Source organism: Sander lucioperca, chromosome 1 (assembly GCF_008315115.2).
Source record: "Sander lucioperca isolate FBNREF2018 chromosome 1, SLUC_FBN_1.2, whole genome shotgun sequence".
NCBI classification, from domain to species: Eukaryota; Metazoa; Chordata; class Actinopteri; order Perciformes; family Percidae; genus Sander; species Sander lucioperca.
Window position 1 is genome coordinate 9,180,312 of NC_050173.1, and position 17,856 is coordinate 9,198,167.

At 40.2% G+C, this 17,856-nt stretch overlaps 1 protein-coding gene across 2 annotated transcripts; it reads left to right on the plus strand.

Moving 5' to 3' along the window:
• Positions 1–1,450: 1,450 nt before the first annotated feature.
• Positions 1,451–16,053, plus strand: sgsm1b (small G protein signaling modulator 1b). Of its 2 annotated transcripts, XM_036007545.1 has the most exons (25): positions 1,451–1,712; positions 1,819–1,862; positions 5,315–5,390; positions 6,190–6,352; positions 6,537–6,689; positions 7,032–7,099; positions 7,214–7,356; positions 7,591–7,722; positions 7,898–8,022; positions 8,111–8,178; positions 8,266–8,429; positions 8,554–8,683; positions 9,141–9,285; positions 9,370–9,434; positions 9,549–9,694; positions 9,823–9,951; positions 10,032–10,205; positions 10,356–10,424; positions 11,460–12,698; positions 12,779–12,903; positions 13,015–13,097; positions 13,195–13,304; positions 13,393–13,489; positions 13,594–13,761; positions 14,025–16,053. In XM_036007545.1, the coding sequence occupies exons 1-25, from the start codon at positions 1,706–1,708 to the stop codon at positions 14,111–14,113; spliced, it is 3,912 nt and encodes a 1,303-aa protein (XP_035863438.1). In that variant the 5' UTR covers positions 1,451–1,705; the 3' UTR covers positions 14,114–16,053. The 2 variants fall into 2 exon arrangements, with proteins under 2 accessions (XP_035863438.1, XP_031133894.2); XM_031278034.2 differs by lacking the exon at positions 1,451–1,712 and having other exon boundaries at positions 1,785–1,862; positions 9,159–9,285; positions 14,025–16,052.
• The last annotated feature ends 1,803 nt before the right edge of the window (positions 16,054–17,856 follow it).

Genomic DNA, 17,856 nt, shown 5'->3' on the forward strand with positions numbered 1-17,856 from the left:
TCCAGAATGCTGCAGCACGTGTTCTGACAAGAACTAAGAAAAGACATCATATTTCTCCTGTATTAACTTCTCTGCATTGGCTTTCTGTAAAATCCAGGATTGAATTTAAAATCCTTCTCCTGACCTACAAAGCTCTAAACGGTCAAGCACCTACATATCTTGAAGAGCTCTTAGTACCTTATTGTCCCACTAGAGCACTACGCTCCCAGAATTCAGAGCTTCTCGTGGTTCCTAGAGTCTCTAAAAGTAGGATGGGAGCCAGAGCCTTCAGCTATCAAGCTCCTCTCCTGTGGAACCAGCTTTCACCAGCTTTCACCAATATGGTGACACCATCACCATATTTAAGAATAAACTGAAAACACTCCTCTTTGATAAAGCTTATAGTTAGGGAGCGAATAGAGTAGAGTAGAGGGAGGCAGGCCAGTACAGCCCAATCCGGTTGGGGAGAGTTCTAGTCCGACCAGGCTCATCTCCTTAACCTGCCTCTCTTAGTTATGCTATTATAGTTCTAGACTACGGGGGAAGTTCCTTCCTTCCTGTGACACACTGAGCTGCTCTCTCCTCTCTCTTTCCATTTGTTTCCATTTGTGTGCATCCTTGCCGCAGAAATGCTTGTTACTAACCTAGCTCTGGAGAGTTTACTCCCCGGAGTTCTCATGTTTCTTTTCCCGCCCAGAATATTCCCTTGGATTAGGGTGGCCCCACGATCTTGGTTGGAGCTGTCACTGTGGTCCAACGCTGTTTTGTTCTTGTTCCATTTTCATTTGTAGTATTTTTGTGAGTTCCTCCTTGTTTAGTGCAGTCTAAGGTTGAGGTTGGTGGTCAGATAATATAAATTTGTCGACGCTCCATGATTCTCCCTTTAATCTTCGGGTTTATTCGCCCATTGTGGTCAATGTTGCAAATCAATAAGCATAACTTACAATTCTATGGCAATAGTGGATTTGAATATGATTTTTGCTTTTGCATCAATTATTTTGATTTATCTTTTTTTTTTATTAGCCATGAAAAACATTTCTGTCTGGTTATTATATCAATCAAAAAAGTATTAAATCACAATATCTGATATAAAATCACATGTAGTAGGCCTATAATATAGAAATGTATCCGCATTGTTCACCCCTAGTACAGAGGGTAGACAAAATAACAGGAACATCCTTTAAAGCAAATTAGTGCAACAACAGCACAAGCTATAGGTCACATATACGCCTACTAGAACATACAATAGAATAGAAGAATACAATAAAATGTTTCGCTTTCAGTAAGATAATAATTATTTTAATGAGGCCTTGAATAATTTGACCTGAGGCTCATTAACTGTAATTATGATATATGTTAATCAAGCTCTGAAGATTTTATGGATAATGTGACTAAGAAACTTTTCATGGAAATATTCCAAATGTGTAGCCTATTTGACTTAACATAAGTTAGGCACAGTAAACACACCTTGCTGTGTTACAGGGAGTTGAAAATATTGTGTAGGTGTTGGCGTTGTACCGCTTAATGTATATGCTACTGTGACTTTAAAGGGGTGTTGGTTCGCTGAGAGAGAGGTAACAGATAGGTTTAATTTAGTCGCTAAGAACACAGCTCACATCTCGGAGCCTCTCTGCCTTTTAACCAGTGTTGTCTTTATTGCTTTCAAGAAGACATTCTCCAAAAAAAAAAAGAAGTGCGTGTCAACCGCTACACCCTTCCTGGAGCGATGGGAGGTAGGCTTCAGCCGCCGTTATTATTTTCCTGTCGTGAGCCTGTCATCATTTATTTCCCACACAAGCAATCTGATCCGCATATTCATTATGTTTTCTCTCGTGACAGAGGCCGAGACGCGTCAGAAATTGCTGCGCAATGTGAAGAAAGAGGTTCGTTTCATTGTATTTATTTCTCGCTCGTCACAGTTTATGTTGGCGATGCAAGCAATGTGTGTGCATGTGTGTGTGTGTGTGTGTGTGTGTGTGTGTGTGTGTGTGTGTGTGTGTGTGTGTGTGTGTGTGGACATCGTTCATCGGGTTTGAGCCACGACTACGCCACAGGCCTGTTTATTATAAAATTGTCAATTTATTTTACATAATAAAAGCGGATGCAATTAGGCGACCAGTAAAATGGCATGTTTTTGGCTGCTTTTAGACTGGCGTAAGATGATGGTGACGATGATAGTCATGATGATGATGATGATGATGATGATACAGATGACGGTGGTGAGGATGCTGATTTTATATCAGCTGGAAAACAACACATTTAAGGAACGTGTATAGATAGGCCTACATTTGTTTCTATCCATGCACCTGTTTTTTCATATCCTAGATTAGTCTCTCTCTCTCTCTCTCTCTCTCTCTCTCTCTCTCTCTCTCTCTCTCTGAAGAAATCATGGTTAAACTGACATTTCTATAACACACCATCTATTATTCAAAACTAAAAGGTGTGACCTTGGCATCTGTTTCATTGGCATTTTAGTGTGTACTCTAGATAGCTACCATAAAATGCAAAATAGTCCCACCCAAGCTGGGTGATTTATTAGTTAATTACGAGCCATTTGGACATAGAAATTTAAAACGGACGGGACACCTCAGACCTTTCCAAACTGCTCAGTGACTCCATGACTTCCTAGTGAGAGAAAACAGGATGTTTTATTCATTGCTGCTGAGAAAGACCGGTGTTTCCAGTCTTATTGTGTCCGTGCTCCCCCTCACCTGTGACTCATTGCCTCTCAAACATCCATGACTCTGGTGCTAGATCCTGCAGCAAGGAGGTGCTCTGTTGTGATATATAGATTTAAAACATATATAGGCCCGAACTAAAATAATTGATTTTCAGTATTTACATTTGTGCCTGTTTATTACAAAGCAGACTCTTTCAGGTTGTTTATTCATATGAAGAACAGGGACATGGGGCTGCTCGATTATGGAAAAAATAATAATCACGATTATTTTGGTCAATATTGAAATCACGATTTTTTAACACGATTACTCATTAACCTTTGGGGGGATTATTTGCAATAATTTCTAAAAAAAACATCATCTTACAATTACATTCTAGGATATAATGTTAGTGTCCTTATTCTCACAGGAAGAGTCTTTGGATCAGAATAAAATCAGTTTTACTACTGAGTCAGTTAATAACAATTCCAGATACATAACACAATGTGCATCTCACATCACATTTTCACTCACAATGACCACTACTGTCATTACTAAACATTGTGCCAAATGTGAACAATAATGTTGCCGTCAGAGGGCTTATTTGCTAGCTAAGTTCTGCTAAGGAAAAATATTTATGTGAAACAGGTGATTTAACGTCAACGCTCATTTTACATAGTTTAACAACAAAACAAAATGCTGAGGGAATATTACTATGTTTTACATGTTGGATTTGAGCGGTATGCATCCCCACCAACCTGGAAAACGTTTTAAATAGTGAATACAGCGTGTCGGGGGAATACAACGTCTCCTGCAGCGGGGATTCAAAGGCAGAGGGACCGCAGGGTTCGCTAACGTTAGCTTCTTGTGTCATCTGGGGTCTGATAAACAGTAAATTCATCAAATTCAGTGCCCATAACGCTATTTTCCAAGCGACTGTAGCTGTCATGTTTCAAACGGTTTTCATGGTAAAACCGCCGTCGAGGCGGAATGGCGGCAATCGCTCCTTCAGCGGCGGACTGAATGTATAGCAAAAACACTGCGTAATGTGCAAAATAACCGTTTTTGACGATTACTCTGTTTTTGTGATCGCCAATTAATTGCCCCGCCTTACAGGGACACAAACAATTGTGTGGTCTACAGCTATCTCATCTGCAGTTCTGTGATTCGGTTGTTTGGTACATAACTCATACATCAAAAAAGGGCGGGAAAAAATCATCTTAATTCATGGTCATACAGCACAGACACAGAGCATTAATTCAGTCATGTTGTGTATAAACATAATTACTTTGTAGAACATGACCTTTGCCAAAATGTTATGGTTTACAAGTGCATTTGCTAAAGTAAGTAACAAGCAATACTTACTTCAGTTAAATGTCAACCTCTAAAAATGTATTCATTGATTATGGGGATGACAGGAATCACAACAAGCCAGATAAAAAAGCTGACATTTAATAGAATTATCTCAGGTTTGGCTTGGAGACTACAAATGTATAAAAGAAAGCCATTATAAACATGGTCTTAAGATATGTGCTTTTACCTGGCAGGAAGAATCTTGCGCTGAAACACTACCGACTTGCATTATGCGAAGTGTAAGATGCAGTGTTTTGGGAGTTTTAGCCATAAGGGACTATTGGACTACAGGGGATATTTTGGCCTCTGCTGCTTAATTGCGACCATTTAAAAACAAATTTGTTTCTCGCAAGTTCTCCAACTTTATGGAAGTGCATTACTTAATTGCTGGAGTGCATCCTTTAAGCTGGAGAAGAAAAACTTGTAGGCTACTTATTTGATAGTGCCTGCCCTATGCATGTCAGTTGCAACATTCCCAGAGGATCAGTCGTAGGTGTTAAGAACCAAATTCCTCCAGAACATCTAGAAATAGTAAAAGAACAAAACAACATGTGAGACTTGAGGGAAATCTCAGGGTTTCTGCACTCTGCAGTGCCCTGCTACGCCCTGCTATGCCCTGCAGTACCCTGCTACGCCCTGTAACACCCTGCAGTGCCCTGCTACGCCATGAACTACTACAACTATTATTTCTAGTCATAGTTCCATTATCTTTATTGTGACTATTATTGCCACTGTTCATCACACCCCCAACCGGCCCCGTCAGACACCGCCTGCCAAGAACCTGGGTCTGTTCAAGGTTTCTCCCTAAAAGGAAGTTTTCCTCACCACCCGAGGTTTCTCCATAAAAGGGAGTTTTTCCTCGCCACTGTCACACTAAATGCTGGCTCTTGGGGGAATTACTGGAATTGTTGGGTCTTTGTAAATTATAGAGTGTGGTCTAGACCTACTCTATCTGTAAAGTGTCTTGAGATAACTCTTGTTATGATTTGATACTATAAATAAAATTGAATTGAAATTGAATTTTCTTTCCATGCTCAAGTTGAAGTTATGAGATCTGAAAGCAGACAAAAGGACTTAATGCATATGTTATAGTTTTAAAAAGATTCCAACATTTGTGGTACTTTAGTTTACACAATAATTTGCTCTTTATGTTAACCTCTCAAATGTTTTGTGGAACTGCACTGCTCCTTCGTTGCTCATCATATCGTCTTGTAATGGATTCCCCTATTGCTTCCTGTTGTGCTCGTTGTTTTGACTCTCTTTCACCTCATGTAACTGTGTAAGACAGATTAAGTCTTGTCTCACCGTGTACCTTTCTCTCTTAGGTGAAACAAATTATGGAAGAAGCAGTAACGAGGAAATTTGTGCACGCAGACAGCAGCCACATCATATCCTTCTGCGGTGAATGTTTTTTTTTGTGATTACACTGCACAATAAGCCATCTTTCTCGGGCAGCAGGGTGTTTCAGAAATCAGGGTACATGCTGCAGGCCTTTTCCATTAGCTTTAATGCTTAACATTAACATAAGATTTTGGCTATATTTAGGGAGAGTAGGCAAAGTAAATAGGAGAGTGATTTTGTGGCATCATTTTGGTTTGTGCATCTTAAAAAAAATATTTTTTGCTAAAATAGTTTAGCCTTTTGTATCCAATTTCAGAGATTAAAGCACAGGACATGGTGTAAGCCACAGGATTGTAGTTGTTATAACCACATTGACATGTACAGCGCAGATGGTTGACATCAATTTGTGACCAGATTCCTAAGAGTTCATACTCACAGTGCAAAATAGTCCATTACAGTCTGTTCAAGCAATATAAATCCTAAAAAAATGTTTTTCATAATACTATTAGTCATGTATTCGTATAATGTGGATGGATGGATGTAGGCTAATACCCTTTAAAGGTGTTGATACTAACAAGGAGTGAGGCATGTGTGATGCACATCCCTCATATCCTAGCAACAGGAGACATGTGTTAGGTAGATTTCAGTCTATTTCTACTTGTGCCACCTGTGCTTGCTTTTCACCTGTTTATTTTTAATACAATTATTAAGGCTTGAAGCTTTCACAAAGAGGAAATTATATTGTGCTCATTAGGTGAAAACAAAACTCAAGGACAAAAGAAAAATATAGAACCTTAAGGAAACAGTAACATGAATAAAATATATTGGCTAATAATGCTCTGTGTGTTTGTGTGTGTAGCTGTAGTGGAGGCCTGCATGCTCCACGGACTGAAGCGTCGTATTGCAGGCCTGCTGTGCAGTAACAAGGTCGCAGCACTCTTCATGAAGGCGGCAAAAACCTTTTCTCCTGCGGAGGAACTCTGCCACAAGGTTCAGGAGCTGGAACAGCTCATCGAAATCAGGTGAGATGTTAACCTCCCCCTGTGAGATGGCAGTGACATAAAATAATGATTTGCTAGTCTTGTATATCTCTCCTCATTTGTGTTCTACTGTTATGTGTGCCTCGTCCTGTCCTATATTTCTGTTCATTTCTAATAACAACCTAAACAGATATCTCATCTGTCAGGTTTCTTTACTGTTTTTCAGCAAGCAGAACAATTCTTCACTGAGTAATGACCGCAGTCGGCAATCCAAGTTGGCTTACATCCCTCCTCAGGCACTGAAACACCTGTGGATCCGAACTGCCCTGATGGAGAAGCTCCTGGACAAGATTATCCTGTACTTGGTGGAGAACAGCAGGTATTTCTTATACATCATTCAATGCAATTATAAGCTACTGGCTATAGAAGATTATATCCTCCATTCAATACCATAATTTTGCCTCTGTAAGAACTGGTTCCTTTACCAATCTCAGAAGCAACAGTAGGTGTCTGTTTTTGGTTTTTGTGCATCTCAGCTTCAACGGTTTTCAACATCTTTAATTTTATGCAAAACATTTTATTGTTCTAGCTTTTCTGCTTTCTCCTGACACTGTATGTCAACATCCCATATTATGCGGTTACAGCTATGATATGCAAACAGGAAGTTGGTTATGATTTCAAAATAGTAAAATGTAATTGTTGTAAATATTGTTTTCTGCAGTGCCTTCTATGAGAAAGAAGCCATGCTGATGGATCCTGTAGATGGACCAATTCTTGCATCTCTATTGGGTATTGATAAACCGTCACATGGACCACACTAAATCTCTAACTTACAGTTTATTTATTATTATTCAGAACTTAAAATATCTAAATTACTATAAACTGATAAATCTTGTTTTACAGTTGGCCCTTGTGCTTTGGAGTACACCAAAGTTAAGACTGCAGACCATTTTTGGACGGACCCATCTGCTGACGAGCTCGTGCAGCGGCATCGCATCCACAGCGGCCACTGTCGGCAGGATTCACCCTCCAGACGGCCTGCCCTGGTGAGATAGTGACGGACTTAATTGATTTTACTTAAAATTCAGCTTCTTAGTCTGGTTACTGGATGTAGAGTGCTGGGATAAAGCCTGACATCCGGCACGTCTCTCTTGCGCAAGATATCAAGCTTTCTTCTCCCCTTCCGCTGACACAGTGCTGTGGAGATAGGGCTGGCTATGCAAGATTATTTGGCTATAAACTACTGTGTGTAATAATTCTGATGTCTTAACCTAAATCAGATCCAGAAGAGACAGTCCAGTGGTAGCATGGATGATCGCCCTCTCATGTGGGTGAGGGACTATGTTGAATCACTCCACCAAAACTCCAGAGCCACACTTCTGTTTGGAAAGAACAATGTCCTGGTGCAGCCGGTACATGTTTTTCTTTTGCCTTATATCTTTTAATACAATAACAATACAATCCTTTAAGAGAGGCTTGTTTACTTTCTGGGGGACTTGGGTGCATCTGTTAACTGATTTATACCTAACTTATCTAAATCGTATTGCAGATATGTTGTGATTTAAAAGCTCTAACTTGTATCTGCAGAGAGATGACATGGAGGCCATCCCAGGCTACCTTTCTCTACATCAAACTGCAGACCTCATGACACTGAAATGGACGCCCAATCAGCTGATGAATGGCAATGTGGGGGAGCTAGATTCTGAGAAAAGGTTAGGCCGATGAAACCCAATCTAATAAAAACAAACTTGTTTTTGCATAGTTGACTCAATGGCTCATATTCTCTCATCCTTCTTTCAGTGTTTATTGGGATTATGCTATGACAATTCGTTTGGAGGAGATTGTTTATCTACACTGTCATCAGCAAGGTACGGTAGTCCCCGTATAATGTTTTAATTAACAAAAGGAGTTTTAAGAGTTATTCATCTTGTTATTTATTGTGTTAATTTCTCCAGTGAACAGTGGTGGGACGGTAGTTCTGGTGAGCCAGGATGGGATCCAGAGACCCCCTCTACATTTCCCCAAAGGAGGCCACCTCCTGCAATTTCTCACCTGCCTGGAGACTGGCCTGCTACCTCACGGACAGTTGGACCCACCGCTCTGGAATCAGAGAGGAAAGGTCAGCATGAACAGAGGATAATGAAATACCTCCATGGCCTCCTTTTTCAATAATTGATGCAATGATGCTACATTTACCTACAACTATGATCTTTTGTAACAGTCTGTTGCCTTTCCATTCCCAGGGAAAGGTTTTCCCCAAACTGCGAAAGAGGAGTCCACACAGCTCATGTGATTCTGTATCCGATAAGGAAGATGATGAAGCAACCGATTATGTGTTTCGAATCCTCTTTCCTGGCAATCAGATGGAGTTCAGTAAGTGTCTTTAATCTTCCCAACTCTGCCTCCCTGAGCTAATCTAATAAAACATCATCAGTGATTACATCTACGCTTGCATTACTCTCTTAATACTGATTTACAGATTAGACAATTTCAGTTTGGATAAATCTATTTTCCCTACGCATATAGTCAGTGTATATTTTCTAATGAAATTCTCTCTACTGCTACATTTCATATCTGCCTATTTAGGGCCTGTGTGTCCATTTCACATTATAGTCCTGTCGACAATAAGGAGACTTTGCATGGACATGCAGTAATTTGTAAGCCACATCTCCATCTCCATCCTTTCACTTGGTTTGTTTGTTTCCATATTTATTTATTTTTTTACATTTTTTTTGTTATTTGCATACATGCACTGTTATGTCCACATATATTGGAATTTCATCTGGTTTTACTTGCTTATGATGATGACAGTAGCAACGGTAATGATAAGGGCTTTCATGCTGTGCAGTGGCCCTGGAGCTGATGGACCAGGGCGTGAACATGTGGCAACCGACACCCAGAAAGTCCTCGTGCTCCTCCTGCTCACAGAATGGCTCCTCTGATGGCTCTCTGCCTAATGGCTGTAATCAGGAAAGGTAAGTATTTCCTAGGTTCAGGCTCAAATATAAATTCAGATTAATCCGGTGGACTAAGTTTGTGCCATTTTCCTTTTCTACCAGGGCTCCCTTAAAGCTCCTTTGTGACACAATGAAGTACCAGATAATCTCCCGTGCTTTCTATGGATGTGAGTACAACTGTTGGTTAACTTTCATTCATTGGGAACTCATTTCATTCCTAGGGAAACAATAGATTGTTATAGATAGATGTCATTATGAAAATATGTATCTTTCCTCTCCAGGGCTTGCATACTGCCGTCATCTGTCCACAGTTCGTACCCACCTTTCTGCTCTGGTCAACACCACTATAGTTGACCATAATGTGCCCTGTGATGCCCGAGGAGGCCTCTCTGTGGAGGTTTGGGGCCAATTCCTCAAGGACAGCTCTGTAAGATTCACACTGAAACACCATCCCATGAGATATATTTTGCTATGAATTAACAGTGTTAAATGGTTCTCTTAAGTAGTGTGTGATTTCAGTGTGCGTTGATAAATACCAGACTTAATCTTGTCCAGGCGTATAAGGAAGAAGAGTTACGCAGGCTTGTGTATTTTGGTGGTGTGGCTCCTTCACTACGCAAAGAGGTCTGGCCCTTCCTGTTGGGACACTACCAGTTTACCATGACTGAGAAATGCCGACTAGAGGTAGTGCTGTCAGACTGTATCATTATAAGGTACACATATAAACCATTACAATCTTTATTTACAAAAGGTTTCTGTTTCAGATTGACGAGCAGATGCGGACCATGTATGAGCAGACTATGAAGGAGTGGCTTGGTTGTGAGACCATTGTCCGCCAGAGGGAGAGAGAGAAACATGCTGAGGCCATTGCCAGATGTTCGTCTGGAGCCAGTGTGGAAAGAGGACCAGTGCAGCGGGACTCTACCATCAGTACAGATGCAAGTTTGACCTTTTGGCATAACATGTGCTGCATTATGTAACCATTATCACAACAGGCAAACTATTTATAGTATTATGATACCATTTCTAAGGACGTTGCTTGACAGTTCTGCTTTTTGTCTCTTGTGTGATGCTTTTCTCTACTCTAGTCGTCTCTAAGTAGCAGCTCAGATCAACAGAATGCCCACTCACAAAGTGATTCCACCAGCAGCGCACAGGTAGTTTCTCATAAGCATGAACATCACAACAATTATCTCTAACGCCAGTGTTTTTCCCATGTAATAAGTGTTAGCCCACTTATTACAACTTATATATATAGTTTACTATAATGTTCTCCATTTTCCAAAGCATATCATTACTTTATAGATTGATTTACTACCTTCTATTAAAACTGAATTTAAATCAACTTGCAGAAAGTTGTTTGGTATAGGTAAAGAGTGATATTAAATGTTTTATCACCTTAATTATTTGTCACAGTAATGTTTTTGTCAAACATGTCTGACAATTCATAGTTCACTGGCAAAAAAAAGTCACATTGATGAGCTGTGTTGTCAGAAAGTTAAAAATTAAAGATAAATATTCTAGAGTGGCTCTGTGAGGCTGCACCTAGGCTGCCTTTAGTTTTGCCGGAATTTTGTCATTAATCATTCAATGGACAAACTGAACTTTTTACCAGATGGTGGTGGTAGATAAAAAGTCAGAGGATTGCCAAAATGATTGTTGTTGAGATATTTATTATATATATATAATAGATATATATTATTAAGGATGAGTAAAAACTTTGACTTGCAGGTGGCACTAGATAAAAGGTCAAGGGATCCACCAAAGTCAATAGGTGTCATCCTCTGGGGAACATGAAAGTCTATACTAAACGTCACTGCAATCCATCCAATAGATTTTGAGATATCTCTGTCTGTACCAAGCAGTGAACTGACATTGCCATTCCCAGAGCCATGTAAGCCAAATTAGATGCAATGTTCACTGTGATGGATTACATATTACATCGTATGCACGTTTCAAATCTCAAAAAGACATTCATGCAGTAATGAAATAGATGGAAACCAAATGCTGCCTTGAAGGATGGATATCATTCTTAGAACGTACCTTACGCCTTGGGATATTTGCAGCAGTAGTATATCTGATTTGTAGCTAATGGTCTAACACATGCAAAACCATTGGTGTAACATTTGTCCATGTCATTGCTATGGGATACAAAATGTATTGCATGTTCACCACTTTCCTTTGGTTACCAGGTATGTGGATTGGTTGAGGCAGTGGATCAGATTGAGACTGAGCCCAAGGCTGAGGAAGGAGAAGTACAGCACAATAATCCACTGAAGGACATCATGAGTGACACTGCAGACACCTCACAACCTCCCTCTAGCAGCCCCTCCTCCACAGGTCTGTCAAATCAATGTCCAGTTTCAGGAAACAGCCCTCTTGTAACAAAATCAGCTGTTGGATCTGCACCCTCTCAGCACTCAGAGGAAGCATCAGAAGTCTTACATGATGAAACTACAACTGGATCACAGTCTGGGGGGGAGGATGTAATGGACCCAGTAGCCAAGGACAAGGTTTCAGAGACAAAGATGGAGACACTCTCAGAAGGTGAGGTGGTTAAAGACTGTGGGATCAGTAAGTCACGAGAGACATCTGAATCTGAAGAAAAACCTGAAGTAGAAGAAAAAGATATAACAACAAATGAGAAATCTGAAGATTTAAAAGCAGTAGACACAAATATGAATTTAAGAAGTGTTCCAGAGAGCACTAATGTTCTAAAGCTAGAAAGAGAGATTCATAATGAATATTTCCAAGCACCTCCACTCGGGCAGACCTTGAATTTTCAAGCACACAAGAGCAGAGATCTGGAAGTAGAGTCATTATGTCCGCCGGTGCCTATAGCAGAAAAAGATACTAATCCAGAGAGTGAAAAAAAGCCAGAGATTTCTGAAAAAACTGATCTGACTTCTGAAAAAAAGGCCACAGAGTCAGAAAGAAAGGATGCCGTAGCAACAGTTTGTGACGTGGCTGAAATAAAAAAAGCTGCAGAAATTCCGTTTGAGAAACCTGGTTCAAATTCACCTGTCAGACAAGTATTGAACGCTCTCCAGTCAGCGTCAAGGGGCAGCCTTTCATTATCGTCCCACTCTCGGCAGTCTCCAGACACCGCAGATTCAGATGACTCTCCTTCGGCCCTGGAAATGGAGGACATTCCTGCAGGGACATGTGTGACGTCTGACGATATCAAGGCCCGGCCTTTGGCAGGTCTCGCTGCACCTCTTGTCTCCCTTGCGCAAAGACAGAAAATGGCATCAGAGGACCCTATCCTAGATCACCATCTGGACACAAGCTGTAACACCAGTCCTGAGGGCACCGACCTGGGCCTTTCTGAAGAGGAGCCTGAGATGGAAAATGTGCTCACTGAACCAGAGTCTGCAGAGGTGGGAGGAGACACCAATCACGACGAATCCTCAGAAGAACAAACTTATTCTGTAAGCATTACACTTTACATACAGACATACTTCTTTTGATCATCAGCACGGGCTAACATAATTCACTATTATTTTTGTAGCAAGAAACACTGGACATGTACTTGATCAATTTACATCGCATTGACAAAGATGTAAGACGTTGTGACAGAGCATATTGGTACTTCACTCCAGAGAACCTGGAGAAGCTGCGTAACATTATGTGCAGGTAAATACACCGCCATGCTAAATATCTCTGAAATTTCAATCCAAAAACAATAAAATCTGAAAAATTGAGTCAACATGCAATAAAATCTGAAAAATGTGGTTGTCTTTGCAGTTACGTGTGGCAGCATCTGGACACAGGTTATGTCCAGGGCATGTGTGATCTGCTGGCTCCCCTACTGGTTATTCTGGACGATGGTCAGTGACACTTAACTGCAAACTATCGGTATACACTTTCCCTAAATGTACATAAATGTCTAAATTAGTCACTTTTTTAAATGTGCATGCTTCACAGAGGTCATGGCATTTAGCTGTTTCACTGAGCTGATGAAGAGGATGAACCAGAATTTTCCTCATGGAGGTGCCATGGACTCTCACTTTGCCAATATGCGTTCTCTTATCCAGGTATGTGCATATATGTGCACCAACACACGTGCATGTATATACACCAAAGCTATACAGTAATGATGACAATTTGTTTTTATACCAATAGATCTTGGACTCTGAGCTGTTTGAACTGATGCAGCAGAATGGAGACTACACACACTTCTACTTCTGTTATCGTTGGTTTCTACTTGACTTCAAAAGAGGTGGCAAATGCAGACATATGACATTTGCTTGAATTGCTTCTTAAAGAGAATTTAGCATTTTACAGAAGATGATACTGAATGTAATCTGTTTATTTTTTACACAGAAATGGTGTATGATGATGTGTACTCCGTGTGGGAAACAATCTGGGCAGCCAAGTACACCTCCTCTAAGCACTTTGTGCTCTTTATTGCTCTGGCACTTGTGGAGATGTATAGAGACATCATCCTAGAAAATAACATGGACTTCACAGACATCATCAAGTTCTTTAATGGTAAGACGAGATAAGAGAAAAACAAATGCTACAATATGGTGGAAATAATGTTACCAATTACCAGAGCTTATGTATAAGTACACTAGATTGATATACAATTCTAATAATCATTTTGAAGCAAAGTTAACCAGTTGATTAAGATGATATTTCAGCTATGATAATATACTTTCTTAGTCAGGAGAAAAAAAACTATTAAATAGTATCAATATTATGAAGCAATTTACCTCCTGTAACTCACGATGGTGCTTAAATTCTCTTCTCAGAAATGGCAGAGAGACACAACGTCCCGCAGGTCCTGATGATGGCTCGAGACTTGGTCAACAAAGTGCAGACGCTCATAGAAAACAAGTGATGCAGGATGCTGCTGTTCTGCTGCTGCTCCCATGTTTCTTTGTGCAAGCTAAATTGTTTCGAGATACTGACACAACAACACAATAGTCATGTATTCAAGAGGAAAGGAACACATGTTAATGAAATGTAGTGTTTGTTAAGTACTGAAAAGACAACGGGTCAATATTCTATGATGGTTGCATAACAACTTCTTCCCAGTTGCTCCTTTCTATATTCAGGGGAGATGCAATTGTTGCCAGTAAATTTATTTTTAAAGCGTTATTGTTCACCTAGTGAATGTACCCTTGTTGAAAAAGCTTCAGGATGTTGTTTATTTTGCCTTAAATTGAGCCATTTTTCAGGGATACAGCAACCAAATTCTTCACTGTATTGTTCTTCAAGGTTGATTTTGTTTAGTTATACTCACCACACATCTTGTGATGCACTTAAGTATATTTTCATAAATATAATTTTTGCTGACATTGTAGCTACCATGATTAGACATCTTGTGATGCACTTGAATATATTTTTAGTAATAATATCTGGCATTATTAGATGATTTGGTTTTGTAAACGTCAGAGGTACAGAAGGTTGTGTGATCCACGTAGCATGTGTGGTTTGCTTCTCAATAGTCATTTTGAGGACCACTTGCTGGCTTCTCTGAGGCTTGATGGTCCTCCTTCTGCGTTTGCCTCTGATGCACACAAGCTTGCAGGATATCCAGACCAAATCTGTGAACTCTGTGCCGTCTGGCATGATTGCACATAGTTTGCGCCATGACCTCTGGTACCAAGTTCTCATTCTTTGTGTTCCTTTTATTTCTGATCTCCTCTATGCATTGATTAGCTTTCATTGCTGTGTAGATTGGTTCTTGATACTGGTTTCGAATAGTTAATGCAGATTCTCTTCTCACCTTGAATAACAGTGCTGCTCAGGCTGCACAATTTAGCTTTACAGTGTTGACAGATTCTACTTCCTTGCAGCATTGCGATAGTTGCTTTGATGGTTAAATTTGATGTGGTGGTAAACCTGAAGGGGTGAGCAGTGAGGACAGCATGCTTCCTTTGCACTCAGTACTTCTCTTTTTCACTTTCACCTTGAGATCAGTTACATAGTTATCTGCCTTTGTCTTGCCCTGCCAATCTTGTCCCGAGTTAATATGAGAAAACGGCTCTTGGTTGCCTTGTCATTAACACACTCAATTGCAGTGTTTATATGGCCAAACTTTTGGCAACAAGTCTTAGAATAATTGTTGCTATTTCCTGGAGTAACTGTGCATTTATTTTCATTATTACCTCAAGATCCCAGTGTTCATGCCTGTTGAAAAGGAGCTCTGCTTGCTGAACCTCATTAAGTCAGCCAGTCATTTGAGGCTTAAGCCAGTATTACATTTATGGATTCACTTTAGCCTCGACAATTTTCCTCAGCTACATTTTGTTTTCTGTAGAGCCAGTGTAGCCAGAAAGCACCTTGATAGGCTTACCTCCTTCCTTTATTCAATTGAAAAAGCAGCCAACTTGTGCTCTGCCTGATTGATTTTATCTGGTGCCCTCCAGTTCCTTGGACGACTTTTTGGCCAGACTGTAATGGTAACCAGATTTTTTTACTGCACACCTCCTCTCACAAGAGTTTCTGTCCATTTTAGTACAGTGCTGCTTAGACTGTCGTAACTTCAGCTACTTGTAAATGTGATCTTTTTGAAGCCCTCATCAGGTTTTCACAGTCTAGTAAGTAAGGTCAAGTTATTACACTTAAAGGGTTAGTTCAGTGGTATGTAGCCATGCAGTTAATTTTGGTTTGGTTTTGGCTGAAAATGAACTTTTAACGACATTGTATCTTTCCAGAAACAATAATAATAATAACTTTTATTTACATAGCGCCTTTCATGAAACCCAAGGACACAGTGGCTATACAAAGGGAGGTTGTAGGCTGTGGTGTTTCAGGAGTTTTTTAAAAAAATGTCCAGGGATGTAGCATTTTGAATATCTGCAGGGAAGGTGTTCCAGAGGGATGGGGCTGCTACACTAAAGGCTCTGTCTCCAAAGGTACAGAGTCTGGTTTGGGCAATGGAGAGCAGGCCAGCGTCTGAGGACCGCAGGTTTCGGGGTGGGGTGTATGGATGGAGGAGGTCGGAGAGGTACAGTGGGGCCAGGGCATGGAGGGATTTGTAGGTGAGAAGGAGGCTTTTATATTTGATACAGCACTTAATGGGGAACCAGTGAAGGTGGATGAGGGTTGGGGTGATGTGCTGCCACGTCTTGGTGTAGGTGAGGACCCTGGCGGCAGAGTTTTGGACATACTGGAGTCTGTCTAGGGTTTTGCTGGGGACCCCAGACAGGACTCCATTGCAGTAGTCCAAACGGGAGGTAATAAAAGCATGTATGAGGGTTTCTGCCACGGAGTCAGAGAGTGATGGCCGGAGACCTTGATGTCAATAGATTCAATTGGTCAAATAAGGTCTCATAGTGCCTCCGTTCCAGATGGATGTCCTAAAATCTCAGCAGATACAAACAAAACTATCTACATGGCTAGATAACAGCATAAGTATGTCAGAAAATATGATTTATTGGTGACACAGTTGCAAAATAGCCAAAACACACCCATGTTTGGTTCACTGTGGCTTAAATACCTGTGTTTCGTTATCACTGCTAATGTGTCAACATAACATGCCAACGTGGATTATTGCTGTTTGTGTATTGCTGTGTTTGTTGTCAGAAGATTTACTGTATACAATGTGTCAAAAAGAAACTAAGCTCGTACATATTTATTAAATGCAATACAATGTCTGTATATGGGCTTAACAGATTATAATGAACAGAAAGATAAAAATATCAATTTGATTTGTCACATGAAATCGTACGGGGTACAATTCCAGTGAAATGCCATTGGAAATAAATATATTTATTTTTTTCTGTCTTCTCAAACTGTCACCTGGTATAATTAATTTATTGCGTATTAAAAATATTATATTTTGCATTCCATGTGCCTCATGTATACTTCAACACACTTTCATACATAAGTTAGTATATGTTGTTAGCACTGGTGCCTTGTTTAAAGTCACTTGGCTTGTTTGTACACTTGGCCTTTAAAGGATAGGTTTTTGTTCCTGTACATTGTAAAAGTTTTTGGTAGCTGTTACCTATTTCTCATCTATAGAGATGAAGAGATCCCTTCCTCATGTGATTTTAATAGAAGAGCTCGAAAACAACAGCCATTATTCTCTGCAAAAATTCATTCCAAAGTTAAGCTCGAGAAAGATCCCCCTTTATCCCTTTATACCACAGCTTATATATTGTTTGGCAGAACACAGAGAGAATATCAAAGCCTGATACTAGCTTCTGCTCAACTCAGAAATTTGTCATGGCTCCCACAACAGTGTCCATAGGTGTGATTGGCAAAGGACAAAAAAGCAGGAAAATATACGGCGCACCCATGACGCTGCGACAGCCCCCCCCTCATTTTTAAAAAAAATAAACCATTAAATGGCACTTTCTGGAGAGTTTTGTGCAAAGAAATGGAGAAATTGAGTCTTACATGATATGTAGGTATTAGGGCATTTAGCATTTACATTGCTGTTAATCAGTCATCACTTGATTACACATTGCATTACCTTGTTATAATATACATAATAATAGTGCCACATGAAGAGACAGTACAGCATATGACAGTAGCAACAGCTGAGAAGATTTGGGTCTGTGGTGACCAGGTCCACCTCACACAAACTTCCTTCTCCCATTCTCTCTCCTTACTACGACACCCACACAC